This window comes from Sminthopsis crassicaudata, chromosome 3 (assembly GCF_048593235.1).
Source record: "Sminthopsis crassicaudata isolate SCR6 chromosome 3, ASM4859323v1, whole genome shotgun sequence".
NCBI lineage: Eukaryota > Metazoa > Chordata > Mammalia > Dasyuromorphia > Dasyuridae > Sminthopsis > Sminthopsis crassicaudata.
In genome coordinates this window covers 546,678,180-546,704,061 of record NC_133619.1, presented here as the reverse complement: position 1 = coordinate 546,704,061, position 25,882 = coordinate 546,678,180, and the positions used below count along the sequence as shown (strand labels likewise).

The 25,882-nt window shown below is 35.7% G+C and overlaps 1 protein-coding gene across 2 annotated transcripts in view; it reads left to right on the top strand.

The window, feature by feature from the left end:
- The first annotated feature begins 212 nt into the window (after window positions 1–212).
- The window catches only part of PANX1 (pannexin 1), a 50,425-nt gene continuing 24,755 nt past the window's right edge, over window positions 213–25,882 (top strand). The window contains exons 1-2 of one of the 2 annotated variants that reach the window (XM_074304516.1): window positions 213–941; window positions 25,366–25,505. In XM_074304516.1, the coding sequence (XP_074160617.1) occupies window positions 761–941; window positions 25,366–25,505 (321 nt within the window). In that variant the 5' untranslated portion in view covers window positions 213–760. The remainder of the gene's footprint in view (window positions 942–25,365; window positions 25,506–25,882) is intronic. The other variant, XM_074304517.1, reaches the window with a different exon arrangement.

Sequence of the window (25,882 nt, the reverse complement as noted above, 5' to 3'; positions counted from 1 at the left end):
AGTAAATTTAATACTAAATTAATACTAAGAGCTTGGAATAAGGACCCAAGGCTGCACCTGTTGTCCTATAGCTTTTTCTCTAACTAGCCGCAGCCCCCACAGAGCAGTTTGGGGAGGTGCCTAGGGAGGAGCTGCAACTAGCTTTGTTCTCTGACCCAATGAGCAGGGGGCCAGGTGGCGAAATCATTCATTAGCGTAGAGAGTGAGGGAGAGCGAGCGGCTGGCTGGGTTGGAAGCGGGGTGCGCGCGCGCAGTCCAGGGTCTGGGCCGTAGTGGAGAGGTCCATGGGGAGGTGTAGCGTGCCTGTGAGGAGAGAATACTACGCGTCCCGTGGACCCGGAGCTGCCCCGGTACTAGGCGGAGCGCGAGCCTGCTTCGGGCCCAGAATCCGGCCCTGGGAATGCTCAGGCTCGAGGGACCTTATAGCCTGGTCTGAACCTCGCTCAGAGCGTTGAGGAAGCGGCAGCCACAGCCACTACTACGGCGGTGCTTGGTACGGCCGAGCTTTCCCGCCCCAAGAGCTGGCTCAGCCTCCGACCTGGAACAAAAGAAGCTGGGATGAGCCCCACCGAGAGTTTGCGAACGGAAAGTGAAAGCAGGGCTGAGCGCATTGAGGCTGTGACTGGCTGAGAAATTGAACGCCTGTCAGCCAGTCCACCCGGCGCGGCCGAGCATCATGAGCCCTGGAATGCAGTCCTAAGCTGGATTCCCGAAGTTAGCTGTCCCCGGCGGTCCTCCGAGCGATTATCCCTGTGCCGCCATGGCCATAGCCCACCTGGCCACGGAGTACGTGTTCTCGGACTTCCTGCTCAAGGAGCCCACGGAACCCAAGTTCAAGGGTTTGCGCCTGGAGCTGGCGGTGGATAAGATGGTCACTTGCATCGCAGTGGGGCTGCCCCTGCTCCTTATCTCTCTGGCCTTCGCACAGGAGATCTCCATCGGTAAAAATCTGGGGGAACTGGGAGGAGAGAAAGGAGGAGCCCTGTCCTCCTTGGCCCTGGGAATTATCTTTCCGTGGTCTCGGGCCACTATCTTTCGTGCTCCTTCAGTTCCTTTAATTGCGGTTGGGGAGTGCATTGGTTTGTTTAAAGATTTAATTCTCGTTTGTAAAAACACTTCGTCAATCAGGGGTTATAAGGAAACCCTTTACATACCTTAAATGCTTGCTGTATGTCAAGGACTATGCTAAGGCGCTAGCTAAACAAAAACCAGTCAAATCTTACCCTCAAGGAGCTTACACTCTGTTTTTCGAGGGATTCAACATATTCACACGTGTATTAAAATATATATACAAAATTAAAGTTTTGGAGAGGCACTGACCGCAATTAGTCTATTTCAGAAGTCTGACACAGGATATTTCTGACACTGGATACAGACCTTTTTCCATTTCTCGACAACCACATACATAACAACCACATACACCACTACAACACCACTACCACCATCCACTATTAATTTAGCACATCGTTCCTAAAATAGCCCAAGAGGGAGGTAGTTTTTAAGAGTCGTCTTCACTTAGAGTTGAAGAAAGTGAAGTTAAGTAGCTTTTTCTGTAATCTAGAACTGCTGCAGAACCAGAAATGAATTGTTGTCTTCTGACTCGTTACGGTGTTTTTGTTTTTTTTTTTTTTCGTTAAACAGTGGTTTTAGGATAATTATACTATTTTCGATTCCAGTTGCACCATGTCCCCTGTTTTTTCCAGAATTAAATACAGTAATACAAAATAGATTTGGTAAGATTCATTGAAAATTATTTTTTAATAGGGCAATGTTGGCCAACATTTTTAACCATAATTTTTATGATAGGCTCTTTGTTCATTACCACTGTATTGAGCACTAGGGGATTAGAGGAGAGCAGACTGATTATTAAAGGGTAGTGGTGATGCAAAATCATCAAACATTTATTAAGGTCTTACTATGCTCCTGGCACAGTGTAGATATAAACGACTGAACGAAAAATCTTTTATGCTTACTGTGTTATCCTATATCTCGGCTTACCACGCCCAAATAGTCCTATCTTTATCTCATAACATCCTAATAACAATTATGTGAGATAGGGCAATTATGGCAAGGTGGCCACAGTGCAAAGGGTTTGGGATTCAAAAAAACCCGAGTTCAAATATAACCTCTGGAGCTTATTATCTGAGTAAGTTTTGGTCTGTCTCCCTAGCTGACTCATTGAAAAATGAAGTTTGGATTCAATGGACATATTGGACTCAGATGTCCATTATAGTTCTAAATCTGTGATTCCATGATAGTCATTTTTCAGGAAGAAATGAAACACAGAATTGGGTCACTTATCTAAAATGAGCCTCCCACTGTAGTAGAAGAAAGCCTTATCTCATCTAAAAATTGAAGGGATAAGGTGGCAGGCCTAAAATGGGGAAGACTCATGTTCCCAAGTTCAAATTTTATCTCAGACACTTTATTAGCTGTGTGATCTTGGGCAATTCACTTAACCAGTTTCTCTGTTTTCTTATCTATAAAATGAACTGGAGAAGAAAATGGCAGATCATTCCATTGTCTTTGCCAAGAAAACTCCAAATACTCCAAACTCTAACATGATTAAAAATAGTTCATTATTTATGAGCCTTCCAGCAGTGATCTTTGTGAAATTGAGTTGGATTATAAACTCATATGTTTCCAGTATAAAATATTTAGGTTTTATTCTTTTTCAGAATTTCTCAAAATATTTGGAAATTCCAGTTTTGATAAGATACAGTTCAGCAGGAATTCTACTACAGTGATAATTGGTAGAGAAAGTAATGTAGAGGAAATCCCCATTTTTAATGAATCATCAGCTTACTCTGGGAAATGAAGGGAAAGCAATGAATTGTGGCTAAAGTACTATATGAATGTAAGATATTCGTATTGTAGTTGCAAAGTAGACATTTTTTTAACCCACATTAATCTTCTGCTCAACAATTGGGTAAGACTGGTAGGCAGCTATTGGTATCCATATTGTATAGCTGAAGAAGCTACATTATCCATTCAAATGAGAGACAGTATGGAGTTAATGGATATACTGCATTTGAAGGTAGTAAAACATAAGTTGAAATCTGTGAGAAAGGGTACATATCTGTAGTGGAGGAAATCTGGCCAAGTTAGGTTCTGTTTGACTGTTAGGGTGGAACCTAGAATATTTGTTTGGTCTTGCCCTGATGTGGGATCAGCCCCATTTATAACACGCATCAGGAATAGAAATTTCCTTGGGCTATCAGTTTACTGGTGAATAGTTATTTTAGATTTTTAAGTTGGAGTTAGAAGGGTTTTTTTCATTTTCTTTTGCTTTCTTTCTCTTTTATTTCTTTTATTTTTATTTTTTGTATTTTGAAAGGTTAATTGAAGTTTTTGGATTTTGTAAAGTAGTAAAAAGTATTATCTTTGTTGGATGGATTGAATTACTCACACTCTGACCTTTTGTAGAGTTTGTCAGTTAATGAACATGTTCCTGGGATGGTGATATAGAACTGAGAGGATAGAAAGGGTATCAGGAACAAAAGATATAAAAATTGGGAGTTTTTCTTCTCAACTAAATTGGAAGCTATTTGAAGGCAGGTGGCTAGAGAGAGCATGTATTAAATATTTACTATGTGTCAGGTACTCTGCTTAATAGATATTAATATTTATGAACAGTATGAAAATTAGAAGTGTATTGAAGTGCCAAATTTTGTGGTAAACAACTCTATTGGCTTTAGTGATAATTCATGATTATATAGCACTCTATTTTATATATATAACACATGTATATATATTATATATAATTAATAATATAACATAGAGTATATATTAGCCCCCTTCATTCTGCATTATATATATATATGTGAAGAAAAGTTTTACATGCTATCTATCACTGTGGATGTCTTTATGTATATATATATATATATATATATATATATATATATATATATATATATATATATATATATATAAAAGAGAGGACAAAAACACACAAATGGAGGAGGATGCAAATTACAATGTCTATCTCTTATAATAGGCTATCAATTAGAAATATGAAGAGGATTAATCTAATTCAACTTTGAAAAGATAGCTTGGATCTAGATTGTAAAAGACCTAACATTCCAGGAGAAAGGATATATATTTTGTCATGTAGATTAATAGGGAGCCACAGAAGATTTTTTTAATCTCATTTTATGTGTATAAAAACTACAGTATAATTATGTTCACATAATTCCTGGTTTTGTCTTGGCAGGTAATGATCTGATATTGTATATTGTCCATAGTTACAATTTATAATTACTTTACACTTATCTTAGTTTTCTTTATTTTTAACACATTGCTTTATGAATCATGTTGGGAGAGAAAAATCAAAGCAAAAGGGAAAAACCATGAGAAAGATAAGAAAAAAAAAAAAACCAATAGAAAAAAAGTGAACATAGCATGTTTTGATTTACATTCAGTTTCCTTAGTTCTTATTAATTTCAACATTCACCTGGGAATGCTATATGATTACAAATAACATAATGCTACAAAATCTACAAATAATCAGAATTAGGTGACCAAAATAGATGAATATATGGTAGGAATAAGTAGGCTATATTATATTTGTGTGTGCAACAGGTAGCATAAAAAAAAATCCAGGAGATATACAATTGCAAAAGAAGATGGACCCCCAAAACTAAGTGCTGTATTTCTGCTGGATATCCTTTCCATACTATTTCTAAGTAAACTTCCTTTTGTTAAAAAGAAAAAACGGGCCATTCATGCATGGAGAATGAATCACAAAGGGACAGCTATGATGAATAACAATACTCATCAAGTATTAAAAGACCTTCAGGAAGGGCCTCAGTGTAATAGGTAGATCCTTTCTGGAAACCATGGACCAGGCTGGGATGAATTGATTATAATCTGCACTACTGGTGAAATGGTAAAAGTTTTAACTCTTAGTTCTCCAAAACATGCAGGATATATTTTAAAGGTAAACCTTCAATCTTATAACACTTTTTCACCATCATTTTCTTACATCTAGACAATAAATTAAGCTCTGATCTATAGAAATGCTCATACTAAAATTTTAATAATGAGCTCTCTGTAAGAGCAGACTCCATCAAACCCCAGGAGTACTAATAGAAGAAAGATTACAAATCTGTTGGAGACCTAGTGCCATTCTTGTACATCCCACACATATCATCTAGCTAACTAGTACTACAATCTAGTAACATGTACCTTCCTTCAAGAGCTTCTTTTTTCTGCATGCAAATGGCATTTTCTGTTCAAAGCCTGTTGGGATTGCTTTGGATCACTGAACTACTGAGAATAACCAAGATTTTCATAGTTGATTCATAGCACATTCTTACTGTTATTGGGTACAATGTATTCCTGGTTCTGCTTGTTTCACTCAGCATCAGTTCATTTAAATCTTTTTGTAATCAGTTAATCAACATGCATTTATTAAGCACCTATTATATGAAAGATACCATACTAGGTTCTGAGGTTGCCAAGACAAAAGTAAAATAATCCTTGTTCTCAAGAAGCTTAGATTCTGTTGTGAGTCTGGAGTAAACAGTAACTGAAGACCTGGGGGAGGGAAGTGTGGAATTTTGATATACCAAAGTCCTTAGCATTGTCAAATGGTTCAGCATGAGAAATGGATATGCTTTCCACAGTGAGGGCAGGAAACAACCACTCCAGTTGTTGGAAAGTTTGATTTTTTTTTTGTCTCTTTTTCCATCTGTCTGACTGTCTAATCACCTAAACTCTGAATGGCCTAGGTCTTTGGAGTCGAACTCAGATAGAAATGGGGATTACTAAGCCATACATAAGGATCCCTGCAGATACACATTAACTTAGAAAACCACATTATCCATGTTCTATTACAGTTTTAATTATTTTGTCAAATGTTTCCCAATTACATTTTAATTTGATTCTGATTCCAACATGAGAGCTACATATTAAACACTTCTGTTTTAGGCAATTTACAAAAAGTAGAAGTTTCAAAAAAGGGGATTATGACTCTCAAGGAGTTACCCCATCCTGGAATTCCCTATTTCAATGAAATCACAGGTTCATGATATTCCAGTGTACATGCAAGATATAAATTACTTCATGTATATGTATGTGTAAATAAATGTATGTATTTATAAATGTATAAGAATATAAACATGTATGCATACATATACACCAGTGAGTTTCCCTTTCTTCCTTCTAGTTCTTACCTTCTAGATTAAAGCAGAACATATTTTAATTCCCCTGTATCTTCTGTGACCCAGAGGTCTGAGACCAGGGAAGGACTGGAGACAGCTGAGGAAAAAGAGAGCTGCAGCCTAGTAACTCAGAGATGTGGCCTTTTTTTTTTTTTTTTTTTTTTTTTTTTTCTTTTCTTTTTTCTGAGGAAACAATAAACCAATCAGGCTTTATTAAAGCAGTTTTAATTTTTTGTTATTTATAGTTCTTTATCTACATTTAATATACACTCTGAAAGTTTACCAGGAATTGTATTAAGTTCACAGGGCTGTAGTTTGTGGACTTTGTTCTTTTTGGTTCTCTGATTCTGTCATGTCTCTCCCATTTACCAACATCACCAATGATTCGATAATCTCACCTCTCTGGTTGTTTTTTGTCCAAATTCTTTAAAAATTTTTTTCAAATTACATGTAAAAATGATTTTTAATCTTCCTTTTAAAAATTGTTCCAGATTCTCTCCCTTCCTGCTCTCCTTCCTTTTTGAGAAAGTAAGCAATTTGATATATATGAGTCAGCAATAGAGTGATTGATTCAAAACAGTTCCCAAGGACATTTGTGATGAAACATGCTCTGCACATGCAGAGAAAGAACTGGTGGAATCTGAATATAGATTGAAGCATACCTTTTAAAAAAAAATTTTGGGAGGGTTTTAGTGTATATAGTTTATGTGTATAATTTTTGGGGGGAGTGGTCTGGTGTAATGTTCTTCTCTAAAATGTAATGTTCTCTGAGAGCAGAGTTCTTGGAGGGCTTCTGGAGGCAGCCTTTGTTTCAGTTCTTGTAATAATCACCTCAAATGCAGCCAGGAGTTAAAGTCCAAATCCTTTATTTTCTCCTTCAAAGTCTTGACTCTTTTCCTGGGGCCTGATTAGCTTTAATAGAGGCCTATCTCTCTCCTTGGTTCCGAGAGCTCTTGCTGCTAGTCCTTTGTCTGCTGTCTTCAGCCTCTCATCCTCCCAATGTCTCCAGCCAGCACAAAGGTGGAAAATGGAATGAATCTGACTCCGCCTCCAAGAGTGGGCTTCTGGGCTTCTGTGGGCTTGTTCTTTTGGGAGCTCCTCCTTATATATGCTCTCTTAAAGGTGTGAACTCTAATAAGTTCTAAGTACATAATCATTGTCTCTATCTATTCCAGTGACTTAGCACCTTGTTTCGAGTTCTAGCCCATAACAGTCTGGATTTTCTTTTGTAACATGGATAATATAATCTACACTTATATGTATTAAGTGTGTATATAATACGATCTATGTCATTATATAGCGTATATTACACAATTCACACAATATACATACATACATGTATAGATGTGTTTGTATGTAAATGGACATACTTAAAACCACAGGACCCAATTTTATATTTGGAAGAGGCTTTAGAGATCATAAGATCATTGTATCAACTATAGGCAATTCATTACAGATCTTCTTCATCCTTAAAGCAAGAACAGTCTCTAAATGATCTCTAAGGTGCCCTCCAACTCTACCAAAAAAAAAGTCTTTTAAGCAAAAACTAATATTGAAAAATAAACATCAATGTGCTTAATTAGATGATCATGAAATTTGTAGAAATTGAGTGTTTGAGAAGACACTAAATAATATGATATTTTACCAATAAATAATATGTCTTATGTGTTTATTTATCTGAGAAACATTTATCAAGCATTTATTGTTTGTAGAGCTAGGTGCCAATGGAGATACAAAGTTTAGATAAGCTAAGCTCTGCTTTTATGAAGTTGACAGAATTTTGTGAGTGTAAGTCACAAATAGTTGTAAAAGGATCTCATGATAAATACATTAGAAAATTGCAAAACAAAGTGCTAGGGAGACCCAAGTGAAAATGTTGTGATCTGTGGAAGGATCAAAGAGGATTCTATGGAAGAGAGGGCATTTAATTTGGGTTTTAGGAAGTAGAAAGGACTTTCACAAGGAAAGACAGAGAAGACAAACCTCTAAATTTAATGTAGTATTTCAAAGTGTAAGCAGGTCTCTACTTATGAACACTAAATTCATATATAAACAAATGACCATTGAGCCATGACATGTCTCCCCATAGTAAAAAGAACACTTTGCCAAATTTTTAGAAACATTTGCACCATATTGCAGTAATAATCCCTGGAAAAATGAAACTAATTCAACTGAAATAGGCCAGTTCTATAACTGAGATCCTGTCTCAATTCCATTTTTTTTTACATTATTACTAATATTTTTTCTTTCTTTACTTGGGTTTTTCCCCTATAATTCTCTACTGCTCATTTCAGTCCTTTTCTAGCCAGACCTCGATACAAGTTCACATAATTTCAGAGTTGTAAGGCATCACGGTGGACATACAGCCCAACCCAAAATGAAAAGAATTTTTCAATAACTGTAGCCAGTAAGTGATTGTTCAGACTCTGATTACCTCCAATCAGAGGGAACTGAGAAATCTCCTAAAGTAGCACTTGCCCTTTTAGATTGCTCTTAAATTATGAGAAGTGTTTTCTGAAACCAAGTCCAAATTTCCCTCCTTGTAACCTCTATTCTTCTTTGGTTCTGTCCTCTGAGGTCAAATCCCTTTCCCACATGGTAGCATTTCATATTTGTGGAGCTGTGACTATATATTCCCCATGTCTTGTCTTCTCTTTCTTCCATAGCTTATCCAGAGGGTAGGATTTTCAAAGAGTCTTTATTAGTAATCTAAGAAAAGAAAGTAAAATGAAATACCTGGAGTACAAGATTGCTAAGTTACAGAGCACATAAATCTTAACTTAAAAGATCTCTACTAACTAAACAAATATAAACTTCCTAGGTTAAGTAGTTCCATTTACCTTTCAGATTGAATCTCAGTTTGGTGTCCACAGATAGCTAGCCCAACATCTTTGCTTAGCATCTAATAAATGTTTTAATGACTTGATTCAGCAAGTAAAACTTTTCTAACTTCTTTGACCCTGTCCTACCAAATCTTCAATTCCTTTATCCAATCCTAACCTTCCATTATTCCGTCTCTTATTATACTTTCCCCTCCCAAAAATGTTCTTCATTCTTATTTGGACCACCAATACTTCCATTACTCCATACTCTCTAAGATCATCACTCTTCACTTTCTTTTCTAGTCTCAAATCCTATTGTTTACCAGTATAACTCTACACAGTTTTTACTTTTGAATCCCTTATTCCCTTTTACCATTGATGCTGATACCTTGTCTAATTCTTAACTCCCATGAGACATCTTCACTTATATTCATGTGCTGCTGAACAGACTTAAAGGAATCATATAACTGAGCCAATTAGTCTATAACAGATTTGTTCAATCAAACAACAACAAAGAAAGGAGAAAAAACTATTGATTTGGATTTTTAAGGAATAGTGTACCTGTCAGATCCATGGAGAAGAGAAGAGCTTATGACCAAAGAAGAGATAGAGAACATTATAAATATAAAATGGATAATTTTGATTACATTAAAAAAGTTTTGCATAAACAAAACTAATGCAACCAAGATGAGAAGGAAAGCAGAAAGGTGGCAAATAATTTTTGTAGCTACTGTTTCTGACAAAGACCTCATTTCTCAAATATATAGAAAATTGCAAAACAAAGTGCTAGAGAGACCCAAGTGAAAATGTTGTGATCTGTGGAAGGATCAGAGAGGATTCTATGGAAGAGAGGGCATTTAATTTGGGTTTTAGGAAGTAGTAAGGACTTTCACAAATTTATAAGAATATAAGTCAAGGAAGAAAAATTTGGAACCAAAATCTTATAAAAGTCATTGTTGAAAATCATCTTTACATGTAATTTTCATGTATTAAGTTGAAAAGAAGTTTGAGTTCCAAATTCTCTTCCTCTCCCCCTATCTTTTCCTGACATGGCAATTTGATGAAAGTTATACATGTGCAGAGAAGCAAAGTTCCCTATTAATCATGTTGTAAAAAACAAAAAATACAGACCAAAAAAATGAAAAAATAAAGTGGAAAAAATGGTGTGCTTTGATTTACATTTAGACTTCACCAGTTCTTTCTTTGGAAGTAGATAACATTTTTCAGTTTGAGTGAAAGAAAATATTTTATATTCATTTTTGCATAATTGTAACACAGTATTAATTAACACAGTATCTAGGATATAGTAAGTATTTACATGTTTGTTGGTTGTTTTGTTGATTGGAATCTACATTCATTACTTCAGACCTTTCCTCTTAGATTTTTCATATGGGCAAAGCTATTTCCAGACTAACAAATTCATAGTTTCCCTTTCTTTACCAAAAAAACCCATGGATCTCCTATAGCTTTTAAGGCATAAGAGATGGATCATTTTAAAAAAAAATATTTTTAAATGTTATTTGAGAGCCTACTGTATTCATAACCTCTGCCATGCCTATTTATTTCCTGATATGGATTGGTATTTATGTAAGTTATATTAATAAAGACCATATGATTTGGAAGTAGATGGAACTTTGGAGATCATCAATAGCAATACTATCACTTTACAGATGAGCAAACTAGAGTTGAGGGAGATCATAGAATCATAGATTCAGAACTAGAAGAAACCTTTAACTTTGTTTTTTAAGGAAATCAGGATTACATGACTTGCCCAGATCACACAGCTAATAGGTGTATGAGGTCAGATTTGAATTCACATCCTCCTGACTTCAGGGCCAGTGCTTTATGTACACTCCACCACCTGGCTGCCCAAAAGAACTAGAAGAAACATGAGAATCAAGTCCAACCCCTTCATTTTAAAAAATGAGGAAACTGAGGCCCTGATGGTTAAGATCTGTAAATTTAAAGTTATACAGGTCGTAAATGTTAGAGATAGAAGTTAAATACAGCTCCTCTGACTCGGGAGTCAGAAGCTGACTGTTTCAACTGCACTAAGCTAGATCACCTATCTAATAAGTGGCAAAGCCAAGAACCAAAACTAGTTCTTAACTCCAAATCTAGGTCCCTTTCAGCAATTCCAGAAGTAATTGCTTTATTTTAAATCTTAAGTTAACACTTTAAGGTTCCATGGTTTCATCTCTGTGGGTAAATCCTTCTAACAAGAGTATTTCACACATTGTCATGCCCCCCAAAATGCCAATTCTCATGGGCATTAAGGGGCAGGAAGGGCAGGTAATGATATAGCAGATAGGTCACTGGAGTTGAAATCAGAAAAACTTGGTTTCAGATATTGTTTCTTACTCGCTTTGTGACTCTGGACTAGTCATAGCCTCTCTGGGGCTCCATTTTTTCATCTCTAATATAAGGAAACTAGATTCACTGGCTTCTGGACTTCCTTCTAACTTTAAATCTATAGTTCTTAAAGAACAGACAGTATGTTGGTGGACCCATAGCTTTTTGTATTGCTAGTACTTGAGTTCTGCTGAAATTAGCCTCAGTTACCTCAGTCCCATAATGTGTTATCAAAGTAACTTTAGTTTCTTTAGGGAAGAATCCTAATGTCTATGACAATTAATTTGATTTTCATTATAAACACTTTTTTTCCCTTCTATTTTTTAATGAGGTCTTGAGAAATTAGCCTTTTTCTCTTTGTGACTCATTTTACATGACAGCTAAAAGAAACAACTTTTGGTTTCACTTTTGACCATCTTTTTTTCCATTCATTATTTCCATTATTAAGAAATATAAAAATATCCCTTTTTGACTCATGAAATTGTTGACATCATATACATATAGATACATATGCACATATATACATATTTAGGTCAGATGTTAAGGTGATGGGCAGAAAAATTTACATGATAACTTTATGATATATTTAAAAGGAATAGCAAATTGTACATAATAGTTTCATATGTAATCATCTTTTTTATTTTAATATATTATGGAAAGATTGTTTTATTTCATAAATCAAAAATTAAATAAGATAATTTTTAAAAAAGGAAATTGTTGACATCATCATACATTATTTTAATGTCTTAAGATGGCCAAGCCCAATCATTCATTTAATTACATTTATTGAGCACCAATTTATCCTTTCAGATATTTGTGCTAGGGTTACAGAATCACAAAATGTGAGAGTTTGAAGGAACCTTGGTAGCATCCAGTCAATGCATTCACAAAGGAATCTTTTTCTCTAACATATTCAGTAAGTTGTCAACCAACTTTTGCCCCTTCTCTAGATAGCTCATTCTACTTTCAGACAGTTTTTGCTATTGGGAAATTATTCCAGATATTGACCTCAAATTTACCTCTTTTCATCTTTCTCTCATTACTGCTGGTTTCTTTTTAAATACAAATGGAACAAATGGCAGTCAGGTAGCACAGTCAGTAGAGTGAAGTCTGGAATTAGGAAGTCAACTCTTTCAGAGTTCAAATTTGTTGTCAGATCCTAACTGTGTGGTCCTGGGCAAGTCATTTAATTCTTTTTGACTCAGTTTCCTTATTTGTCAAATGAGCAAAGAAGGAAATTGTAACCCACTTTAGAATCTTTGCCATGCAAACCCCAAATGGGGTCAAGAAGAGTCAAACACAACTAAAAACGACTAAACAACACAAAACCAAAATATGGCACACTATGTGCCAGGGGACTGGGCAAAGTGCTGGACCTGATGTTAGGAACATGTGATTTCAAATCTAGTCCCAAATACTAGTAAGCTGTGTGACCATTGTCAGATAATTTAACCTCTACTTCCCTCAGTTTCTTCAACTGTAAAATGGGGATGATAATAGCATCCACCTCTTAGGGTTGTTATAAGAATCAAATCAGATAATATCTGTAAAGTGTGTAGTGCAGTGTCTGACACATAATAGGTGCTTTAAAAATGCTTGTTTTTAAATTTTTTTTTTTTTTTAAAAGACTATGAACAATTATTCATAGTTTGGTGAATCAGGCTTGGAACGCAAATGCAGACTACTCTTACTCACTTAAAACATCTCATCTCCTGGCAATATGCATTTGTATAGTCCTTCTCCTAAGCTTGTAATGCATTTCTTCCTTACCTCTACCTCTTTAAAGATCTATTTTTGTTCAGAATTCAGTTCATATTGTTGGTGTTTAGTCAGCTTTCAATCATGTCTGACTCTCTGTGACTCCATTTGGGGTTTTCTTGGCAAGGATACTGGAGTAGTTTGCTATTTCCTTCTCCAGCTAATTTTACAGATGAGGAAACTGAGACAAACAGGGTTAAGTGACTTGTTCAGGGTCACACAGCTAGGTAAGCTAAATTTGAACTCAAGAGGATGAGTCTTCCTGACTCTAGGTCTGGCTCTTTATCCATTGCACCACCTAGCTGCAATATGTTCCACCCTAAATATGAGGTCTTCTTAATCTCCCTAGCTGAGAGTATAAACCCTATATTTATTATTTGTATTTATTTTTGTATTGTATTAATATTATATTTATGCACTCCATCATGAAAGTCCCTCTTCTTTAAAATTCACACCAAGCACTATCTTCTGTATAAAGCTTTTCCTGTCCCCCACCAACTGCTAATGCTTTTCTTTCCAAACTATTTTATAGTCAAATAGTTTGTATTTATTTATATTTAGTCTCTCTCTTCCCTTCTCTTTATCTCTATGCACAGATGTACATTAAGCTGCAACGTGGACCCCAGGCAACTGACCTAAGCCAATAGCAGTACCACTACTGTCATTCTTTATTTCTACCCCCCCTTTCCCTTTTTTTTTCTTTTTTTTACAGACTGTGTCCTTGTGCTTGAAATAGTTTCTTTTCTCACTTTTGTCATTTAGATTCCCTAATCTCCTGCATAGCCTAATTCAGATGTCATATCCTTTGTGAAGCCTTTCTCATTTTCCTGCTTCCCATAAATTTGATATTATATATACTTAGATATGTACATGTTATTTTCAACAATATAACTACCCAGGGCAGGTAATATTTTAATTTTTGTCTTTATTTGCTCACAATCTATTATTATTATTAGATGATTATTGATTGGTTTAAATAAAGATTATAAATAGAAAGGCTGTCTGGTTTGAAAGATGTAATAATAATGATAATGATGGTGACAGTAATGACAGTGATCGTTGTTGTTGTGGTTGAATCATATCTGATTTCATTTCGGGGTTTTCTTAGGAAATTTTCTGGAGTATATCCTCCATTTTTCTTCTCCAGCTCATTTTACAGATGAAATAACTGAGATGAATGAAGTTAAGTGATTTGTCAGAGTCACACATCTATTATCTAAAATACATTTTGAACTCAGGTCTTCCTGTCTCCAGGAAGTATTTATTAGATACATTAAGGTTTGCAAAGAACTTTATATGTGTGTGTCATCTTCATTTGATTCTCACCAAAACCCTGTAAGGCAGGTACTATTGTTAAATCTGAGAGAAATAAAGGGATCACTTAGCTAATAGATATCTGAGGTAGGATTTGAATTTAGGATTTGAATTTAGGTCTTTCTCATTTGGATTCAATGCTCTATCTACTGTACACCAAAGCCTCAAAGCTATGGCTAACATGTATTGTAACAACTTCAAGACATGTATCCCCAAGAATTATCTGTGGAGTTTTAGGGAGATTTTATTTTCAGTTCAGCAAACTTTTCTGTATCAAGCAATGAGCTAGATTCTGGGTATCCAAAACCAAAAATGAAACAGAGCCTGCCCTCTAGAAGCTTATATTTTACAGTTCTCATACCTTCCTTAAATATATTACCCATTGCCTGAGCAGTATCAACAGTTTGTCATTTTAATAGGATGGTAGATATGGTGAGTGTGCTTTCTAGGGTGTATTTTCCATACATTATCAAATTATTCTTGTTTTCAGTCTCATGCTTTTTTTTTCCTGTTCTTCTGGATCATGGGGATTTTTTAGGACTAAGATAGAGTTATTTTTAGTTATATCTTCTCACTCTTAAGTGTACTTTATTGAAGGGCATTTCCACCCAGCATTATTATGGTGAATATAAGACATCTGTGACATTTTAAATATGAAGGAGCTCTTTATACATATTCTTATTTAAATATAAAGAAGAAAAATGCTAATGCCGAGCTCTTTTCTCCCTCTTAATCTTAACTCTATTTGTTGTTGTTCTTGGCTCCAGTGGTAACTGTACTTCCCGGTTTGCCTCTGGTAATAGATAATCATGCATGAATCCTAAGTTCACTACTACTCTATGAATCAAACTTTAAAGCCATAAAAGACTTAGAAATTGATTATTTGGTCTAACTCATTCAATGTACAAGTAAAAAAACTTTGGGCTCAGAGCAGATATTAGATGCCCCCAAAGTCACACATCAAGGCAACCTGTTACTTTGTTTTTACCTAAATTAAACAAAGTTCTTTTTAATGTTTTTTAAAGTAATTAGGTTGCATATATTTGAAAAGTCTACATTTTCTGTCATAGTGAGGCAGTATTACACAGATATGCTGGTTTTGACATGCTAGTTCCTGAAGAAATTGCTCTCTTATCTTTAATCAAATAATTTACCTTTCCCTATTAAATTGTCATTGCCTAGTTTTTTAGATACAATAGAAAGATGATAATACTCAACCCTTGAATAGTTTAGAGCAACATATCTCCGGATGTGGATAGTGAGCAGGACAATTTTCTGAGATGTCTGAGTTTATACTCTAGAAAATGAGATTTGATTGAGACACTTTTAGTGGAACAAATGTTACTTTGCAAGAAACATCACTTTTCGGACTATTGCAGTTAAATTCAAGTATATTTCTGTTCTTCCTTTTGTAAAGTCAGTTATATTGATAAACCAAGAAAGATTTGGCCTAAAGGAATTATTTTTTTGAGTTCCACCTTCCCAGTTTGGGATGCAGAAGGTAACTAGTGTTGTCTCATGGATTTGAAAAAGTTAGCTACTTGAATGAGTTTTTTACCTTGGTAGGAGGAGGAAAAGTATGAGCAAGTATTAACTGGCTTAATTTAGAAATCTTAGGTGCAGCACAATGGATAGCATAGTGGACAAAGCATTAGTCCGAAATCAAGAGTGCCTGCAGTCAAATCTAGCCTCAGAGCCAGGATTCATATGCTTCAGTTCCAAATGCAGTGTTCTTTGATTCTCAATTTTTACATTCATTCCTCTTACTATTAACCTTCTTTCACCAAAGTTCTATTCTGATGTATCATCACAATGTAGAGAAGATGACTTTTTTCATTAAAATTTTTTCCCCATTTAATAGTATTTTATTTTTTCCTAATTATAAGCAAAGATGGTTTTCAACATTCATTTTAATAAGATTTTTAATTCCAAATTTTTCTTCCTTCTGCCTTCCCTTCCTCCCTCCCTCCCCAAGAGACTAAGCAATCTGATATAGGATGAATATTACTGCTGGTTTCTTTCTGAGTACAAATGGAACAAATGGCAGTCAGGTAGCACATATTTCTACATTAGTCTTGTAGTGAAAGAAGAATCAGAACAAAATGGAAAAATCATGAGGAAGGAAAAAAAAAGTGAAAATAGGTGTGCTTTGATCATTCAGGCTCCATAGTTCTTTCTCTGGATGAAGTCAGCATTTTCTATTGTAAGCCTTTTGGGATTGTCTCTGAGAAGAGCTAAATCTATTATAGTTGATCATCACACAGTGTGACTGTTACTTTGTACAATATTCTCCTGGTTCTGCTCACTTCACTTAGCATGTGATGATTTTTTGAAAGCTATTCCAAAGAAGCATAATTTCTTATACATTCAATCAAACTAGAAAAGTTTGGGATTTAAATCCTAGTTATGGAAAGTGTATCTTTTTTTCCTTGTACAGACTAACCTGGTTAGCAAACTGCAGGAAAAACCAACCAACCAACCAACCAAACAAACAAAACCAACTCCTAGATTTGAGGAAAACAAACTTGAGGCACAAGATAATGAATTTATTTTTAGCCATAACAAATCACAGATGTTTTACTAAGACACAAAGAGGTTGGAATATGTATAAGTAAAGGGATTAATTACAATGATGAAATTTCATATAATTGAAGAAAGAAATAAATTTGGACTCCAGGGATTGTGGAGGAGAGAGTGAGGATGATGATTTTGTGAAGCTCTCCTTCACTTAAATCTAATTTACTTGCAAGTTAAGACCTTTGCTCTTAAAAGTGATGTCTTTGTACCTCTTTGAAAATGAAGAATGAGGGGCAGCTAGATGTCACAGTGGATAGAGCACTGGCCCTGAATTCAAATTTGGTCTCAGACACTTAACACTTCCTAGCTGTGTGACCCTAAGCAAGTCACTTAACCCCAATTGCCTCAGAAAAAAAAAAAGGAGGAAAAGAAAATAAAATGAAGAATGAACAAAAACTATGGAATGGCAGGATAGGAAGCCCTTACAAAGAAAAGGCATATGGAAAGAAAGGCTGGAAACCCTTAAAAAATAATGTTAAGATAGATGATCAATACCAGTGGTCTTCTATTTTACCTGAAGGAATAGAATTGATAATTCCCAATACATCCAAATCATATGATCAGACAAGTAAGTTCTGAATAACTTAGACTTCAGGAAGGGAGTAAGAGGAGAATGCTGAGCACCCTTATGATGGTAGATCTTTTTGCCTCAGAGCAGCCTGCTCCAGGAGAGGAGCTATGGTAGAAAAACAGATAAATTGTCTTGGGGATCCTTTTGGTGTAATAGTTTAGACTACCTGATCACTGAGGGTAAATCCAACTCTAAAATTCTGTGATTCTGTGCCAGGTAAAACCTAAATAGAAGTCATTTAAATTTCAATGTCAGTTTGGTAGGTCTGAGTACCTGGAAGAATCTCAGTTTGGGCTTAGGTTACTTCATATTACTATCCATGCTTCGGATAAAAGGATACATGCTGAGTTTATCAGATTTACAGATAGTTAGAAGGGAAAGCTAGAACAGTAGGTCACACATAATAAGATGACATTTCATAGAGACCAATGTAAAGTTGTACATTTGTAAAGTTGACTTTTTTGGGGGGCGCGACACAGAGGTACAAGGTAGGGAAGCTATGCCTAGATAGTGTTTCATTTGAAGGGGAACTAAGGATAAACGCAGTGTAAGTCCATAGAATTTAACAGCTAGGAAAGCTATTTTTGCCTTGGGCTACATTTGGAGAGGCACAAACATGGAATTTCGGACTAGGGAAATAACACTCTATTCTCAACCTCAGTCAGATCATAGGGGTATTGTGTTCAGTGTTGGGTATCACATTTTAGTAAAGATATTTATAAGCTACAAGGCATCTAGAAGAGGGCAGCTTGACTAGCAAAGAGCTTCATACTCTTCCATATAATTTCTATGTAGTGCTTTTTAAAGGCTAAAAAGCACTTAATATTTATTTTCACATTTGATCCTTACAACACTCCTGTGAGGTAGATGCTATTATTATCTCCTTTTCACTGAAGAGGAAATAGATTGAGAAGGATTTAAGTGACTTGCTCAAAATTACACAGATAGTAAATGTCTGAGGCAAGATTTAAACTTTTTTTTTTTTTTTTTATTCCAAGTCTAGCCCTTTATTCATTAAACCACACACTAGCAGTGTTTGGTCTAGAGAAGAGAAGATTTCGAAGGCATGTGATAACTCTTCAGGTATTTGAAAAGCTGTCTCATAGGCAACAGAAATCACAAAAAGGACAAATTTAAACTTTTTGTAAGGAAAAAAAAGAAAGCCTGATAAATGAAAATAATAATAAGAGTTAGCATTTATATAATGCCTTAAGATTTACAAAGCACTTTTATAAATATTTGATCTCACAACAAATCTGTGGGGTAGGTGATATTATTTTTCCCCCATTTATACATGAAGATATTGAGGCTGAAACAGTTTAGATGACTTGCTTATCATCTCCTAGTATCTAAAGCAGGATTTGAACACTTCTTTCTGACTCTCAAGTCCAGCATTTTCCACTGTATGGCCTCTCTGCCTAGCTGTCCCCTCATTATTGTTGAAAAGGCAGAATGGGATATCTTGGGTAGGGGGGTTCTCACTTTTTTGGAAACCTTCCATAAGAAGTTGAATTAACCTATTGAAAGTTATGTGGTAGAGGGAAAGGCTTTTTTAGATATGGATTGGACTAGATGGTTTCAAGACTCCTTACTCTGGACTTTATAATTCTGTTAGGCTTTCTTCTTTATTTGTCTTCTTGCTTCAAACCAAATTTGTATCCCCTCCTCACCACAGGGCCACTAAATGCTAGTTAAATGTGTATCTTTGATCTTTTGTACCTAGTCTTTGAAATTCTAAATCTATTGAAGAGTTCTTTGTTAATTCAAGTTTCTTGTTGTTTTTCTCCATTTTTTTCTCACTTGCAATATCTGTAGTGTTATGGTTAGAATTTAATTCTTCTGAGCTCTTACTTGCCTTTTAATGCCTGATAATGAGTCATATGTATCTTAGAATCCAATTGAATAAACATTTATTAACAACTGTAGGCTTGGGACTGTGGTGGATATTGGGGACACAAAGACAAAAATGAAATAGGTCTTGCCTCCAGGGAGCTTACTTTCTACTTGAAGAAAACTATATCTACATAGATAAGTGAATATACAACAAATGTAAACTAACTGGAGAATTTGGAAGAAACTAGCAACTGGTAGGGGATCAGAAAATGACTCTCTCTTGTAAGAAGTGGTATTCCAAACATGATACATCTATTTCCTCTCTCAGCTGACACGACATCAAAAAATAAGTATTTATTTAATATCTACCACAAGCCAGGAACTAGGGAGTCTGGGTTTTTTTAATTGCCCTTCCTAAAATAAAAAAAGCTTAGACAGAACTCTGAGCCAGTAGCACTTTAGTAAAAGGTACGTGGTCCTTTCTCTCTAATGATGTGAACCTCAGATCCTTCTTACAATCTGAGATGCCTTCTTTCTGCAGGACCTTAGTTTTAGTAGTGCTTGCTACCTGGACAATACAGATGAAGCAAATTAAAAATACAGCATCTCATTGGTTTATAGATCTTGCCATTGACCTCCAGGAGGGTTAATAGAAAATACAGACTCCCTTTTGTTGACAAAAAGGGCTAATGAGAAGATCTTGACAGACCTTTCTTGACTTTAAAGGAGATCTACCAAGCCAATGAGCACAGTCATGGGTTGGTAGAAAGGCAGGTTGCAGACTGACAACCAGCACCACTTATTGGTCAAGTGCTTATGGTCATTTCCTCATATTGGGCAAGAGAGGGGTGACAAGAGATGGAGGCAACAAAAATAGCTGGGGGACTTTCCAGGGACTTTCCATGGAGCCACCTCTGCCATGTTGGGCTTCGCTACCATAACAAGGAAAACAAAGGTGGAGTTCCTCTAATTGGCTTCCTATGATTAAGCAAATGAACTTGCTATGAGGCTTCCTCACATGTACTCTAACTCTCTATGTCTTTATATTAGTTGCTCCCAATGCTTTTTCCTAATGTAGTTTTCTCATCTCTATCTCCTTATTCCTTGCATGCCTCAAAGCTTAGTTCAAGTCCTTCTATCTAAACCTCTTTCCATATCCCAATGCCCTATATCTCAAAATCTCCTTGTATTTATGTATACATATACCCACATGTGTGTCTACCACACACACACATACCTGCATGTCCACATATATATATATATATATATATATGTATATACATACACATGCCCAATACCTTTCCTAATAGAATATGAGTTCCTTAAGGGCAGGAATGGCTTCAGTTTTGCTTTTCTTACTACTGTGATAGATGATTATTTGGACTTCTATTTTATCCCAATCAGTATTAACCATTTTGATATGTAATGATTATAAATTCTGATATTAAGCCTCATAGCAAGCTCACCAACTAGGAAAAGAGACTAAGAAGGAAAGGTCAGCCTGTTGGAGAGAAGGAGGGAGGGAGGGAGGGAGAGAGGGAGAGAGAAAGACAGAGAGACAGGGAGAGAGAGAGAGTGTGTGTGTGTGTGAGTGTCTAGGGAAAAGGTGTGGGGAGAAGAAGGGGAAGAGAAAGAATTGAAATCTTTACATTATTGTGGTTATTGTATAAATGGTTCTCCTTCACTCCACATTTGTTCATACCAGTACCAGAGTACTCATATATACAGAAAATTTTAGCAGCAATTTAAAAAATTGGAAACAAAGTGATTGCCCAACAACTGATGAATGACTGGACAAATTGTGGCATATGGATGTAATGGGATAATGGGATACTACTGCTCTATGAGAAATTATGAATATGACAAATACCTCTTCCATCTCAAAGTACCCGGGGTAGACTGGTATGAACTAATATAGAGTGAAGTGAGCAGAAGCAGGAGAATAACTTATACAATGACCACAATAATGTAAAAGACATCTTGGAAAGATTTCAAAATTCTGATTAATGCAAAGATGATTGAATAATTCTACACATTTCTTAGCAGAAAGGTGATTGACTAGAGATGCAAAAGGAGGCCTCCTTTTTAGATCTGCTCAATTTATTAAATTGTTTTGCTTGACTGTATATGTTACAAGAAATAACATTGGTGACAGACTGAATTTATGGGTAATGATAGAGATGCAAAAAATTTTTTTAATTGCATAGAAGAAAAAAAAGTTCAGAAGGGGATGCATACAGGATAACTTTGTCACTATTTTATTTATTTATTTATTTTTTGGGTTTTTTTTTTGTCACTATTTTAATTTCATATACTACAAAATATGATTTCACATAGAATTTTGTTTTTCTTCATAAATGGAAATGTGTGTGTTTATTGATGCTTAAGTTCATAATAAACAAGAAAATGTAAATTTCTAAAAAGGAAAAAAAACGACAAGGTAATGGAGGCAATACTCTGCCAAGCTCCAAGAGGCTCAGTATAATATTTCACAGACATTTGTTAGTCTGAGAAGCTAGCAGGTAGTCAGGACTATTTGGAAATGGTTAAGATGAGTGAAGGATTTTCTTGTGTGAAGATACTTTATTCAGTATCACATTGTCACCTGGATATACCCACAAAAGATCCACCCTTTGCTATCCTGACAAACCCCACTCCATTAGTCTGCTTTCTGGTATTCTTGCCTTATTTTCTTACCCTACTTCCTATTTTTGCCCTTTGTAATAAATAGGGATCCATTACATACTAAGACTTCTTCATAAGTGGTCAGTCCCTGACACTTGGCCCCAGTAGTCACAGAGACTTTTGAACAAACTTCCTTAAAAGCAGAACCAATAATAACAACATGCTGAGACAAAACATTAAGAAAGAATTGGCTCAACTCAAATCTTATCAGAACCAGATTAAGGAACTCATTTACATGCTCTTGACAATACTTTTCATCTATCATTAACCCACTCAGGGCATTGTGGTGTCTGTTTTCTATTACTAGTTGCAGCCTTCTATTATTATCTTGTAGCCTACTCTGCCAATCCTTACAGCATAAATGCAAGGCCATGCAATGGCCCAAATGTTGACTGGTCTCCAGACAGGAAAAAAAAAAAAAAAAAAAAAAAAAAAGATTAAGAGCAGCTTGGGCATCCTTCCCTGAAAGGATTCAACATCTTAATGTTAAACTTAATGAAGATACCAGTTTGAATTACAATTGCAATGCAGAACATATAAGATTGTGAGATCTAATAACCTCCATCTTTCCTGTAGCTGTGTTATAAACTACTACATGAGGCAGTAACTTGACATATCTTGTGCAGGTTTTGATGAGATCTTCATAAATACATATTTCATCCCTTTGCTGTTCAATTACACTTGATCAAACATATTAGTTGGGATCTAGGGGTGACTGTGATAATCCATATGTAAATATTTAAATAGGAATTCCCTTTAGAATATACCTGACAGGTACTCATTCACCTATTACTTGAATCCCTTCATTTATTGGAAATCCACAACTTCCTGAGATAGTTTAAACTTTTTCTACTTACAATTCCTTTTCTCCAAAGAAATTTTTTTGGTGACCCTGGGTACAGGATGTATAAATTAGATATACAAATCATAAATTTACTGATAATAAGTGATAATTTTGCATCTTCCACATTCAGTTATGAAAGTCCATATGGAGTTTAAGAAAACCATTCTTCTTTTAAACAGATCTCATTCTCATATGGACTTGAAATATCTTTCTGAAAACTCAACTCATGGGATACATTTCTGCTTTCTGATATTAAAAATGCTTGAAGCAGGAAGAGATTTGAGGGTCAGCCTACCACTCTTCCCAGTCAAGCCAAAAGACTCCCATTTTCTGGGAGGAACAAAAGACAAATTTCCTCTACAGAAGAGAGAGATTTAAGAAGGGTTCAGTGTGCACAACAAAAGATTCTCTATTGAATAATTATCCTGTATCTTTTCATTCTCTTAAATGTAAATATTTAATATTTCTTATTTAAGGGATTGGCTCATATGTTGACCACTTGTGTGTTTTATTCATACTGCCCTCCAGTACCTATTATCTTGTCCTCCTAGGCAGATAAACATGCATGATGCCTCTTCTCACTTGTTATAAAATTTCAGTGGTATGGTTTTTTATACCTTGTTTTAAAGTACGAAAACAAAGTTATTATTCTTTAGAATTCAATTGCTTTTGGGAACTCAAGTGTTTCTCAAATATGTAATTCTCATTCTTGTGATAGAACACAACACTAAAGAAATCAGGCTTTAGGCTTGATCCTTGATAGATCAGTTAGCAATATATCCTGCTTTTTTGCCTCACACTGGTGTCTGTTACTAAGCCCCTTGCAAATGTACACCATTATAAAATTAACTTAGTTAGCATACAGAGGCATGCCTAAAGTTCCCAAAGCAGGTGGGGAAGCAGGCATGGAAGTAAGCATAACTATTTCACCTGAAGGGAAAAAAATTATACACTCTTAACAGGGGATAGATAGTAAGTTATTTTAATTATATAAATAATATTTTAGCACTTTATTATATGATAACTTATGTTATTGGCTTAATGGAAACAAAACTTCACATCAGACTTTCCCCCTTGAGGCAATTGGGGTTAAGTGATTTGCCCAGGATCATACAGCTAGGACGTATTAAGTGTCTGAGACAGGATTTGAACTCAGGTCCTCCTGACTTCAGGGCCAGTGCTCCATCCACTGTGTCCTCTAGCTGCCCTGCATCAGACTTTTTAAGAGCAAAAAAAGAATTGTAGATAAAGCTCTAGAATTATCTTCAAGAAGACCTGAGTTCAAGTACGCCTGAGACTTGCTGTAACTCAGATAAGTAATTTTGCTTTTTTCAGACTTGTTTTGCTCTTCTGTAAAAGGGGAATTTACCTCCAGAGTTGTAGGGAAGATCTATGGAGATAATTTATGTAAAGTATTTTGTAAACATTAATGCCCTATGTAAATATCAGCAATTAATATTTATTACCACTTAATCAACATATTACCAATTCAATCAGCATTTATTGAGCTGAGCCCCTATTCTGTGTAAAGTATTTAGGCTAAACCCTAGACTTAAAAAAGCCAAAGGATACATCTTCTGCCCCCAAAGAATTTATAGGAATTCATAGAAATTTGGGGACAGAAAATTTTAATTGGGTATATAGCTTGAGGGGTTGGATTAGTTGAGTGCTAAGGATTCTTCCTGCTCTTAACATCTAAATGGGCCCTATATTCCTAGACTAGATTATTGTCAGATCCTGTCAGAGTCCATGGTGTCCACATCTTCTGAATTTTGTTCTCTATAACCTCTCCTCATCTCTAGCTGTCCCTACCTTGTCCCCACCTAGGAGATGCTTTATGTAGTTACCTAATGAAGCAGATTCTGTTTGGGACAATGAATCAGTGAACAAATAGTAAGAAGGCACATTGCAGATGTCATGTGTGAATAAATCAAAGCCAGGAGGGGAGGGATAAAGTGTCTTAAATTGGCGTAACAGGATAGTAAGCCTGTCACTCTTGGGGATATTCAGTGGATTTCTCAACCAAAGAAACTCAAGGCAAAGTTGGAATTGTTTTAGGAGGAGATGGCGGAGAGACAATATGAGGTATCAAATTTTATTCATGAAACCCCAGTAGCCCCTAGTAATCTGGGTGAGAAAAGCCATTTCATTCCAACTGTTTTGTCTTTCATATCATGAATTCCATTAGAAGCAGCCAAGAACACTAGAAGCTAAGATCCAGTTTAATCTCATCTTCTTCACAAGGCAAAATCCTTGGGTGGGGAAACCTAGTGTGTTTCACCTCAACGTAAGCAAGAATAATATCTCAGGAGTAGGAATGTATGGACATTATTGAAATTCTGACATTACAAAGTAGTACCAATTTCTGTCATGTTAACAAGTATGTTATCAAATTTCTGCCAAAGATGTTTTAAGTTATTAACAATATTTTGTTTTGTTTCCTAGGTACACAGATAAGCTGCTTCTCTCCCAGTTCATTCTCTTGGCGGCAGGCTGCTTTTGTGGATTCCTACTGCTGGGCAGCAGTTCAGCAAAGGCGTTCATTGAGTAGTGATTCAGAAAATCTCCCATTGTGGCTCCATAAGGTAAGTGTAGTTATAACTTCATTACCCCAGAGTATTAGAACCTGAGAGATAATGGGGGAGAGAGGTGCCATAATAGAACCTTATAAGGAAGACCTTTGTACAAATCCTTACCCCTCTTCAGTTCTTTCTCTTTCTTCTGCTCTTTTTTTCCTCTTTTTCTTCTTCCCCCTTTCCCACTTTCTCTTCCTCTTCCTTCTCTTACGGTATTGCTGTGAAGCTCAAAAAAGATGATCTATGTAAAGCTCTTTACAAACCTTAAAGCACTCTATAAGCTAGTTGTTGCTATTGTTGTTTTTGTTATCTGGCTAACCGTACTAGAATGTGAATTCTTGAAAGCAAGGATTGTCTAACTTTTATGTTCCTAATGCTTAGTACTG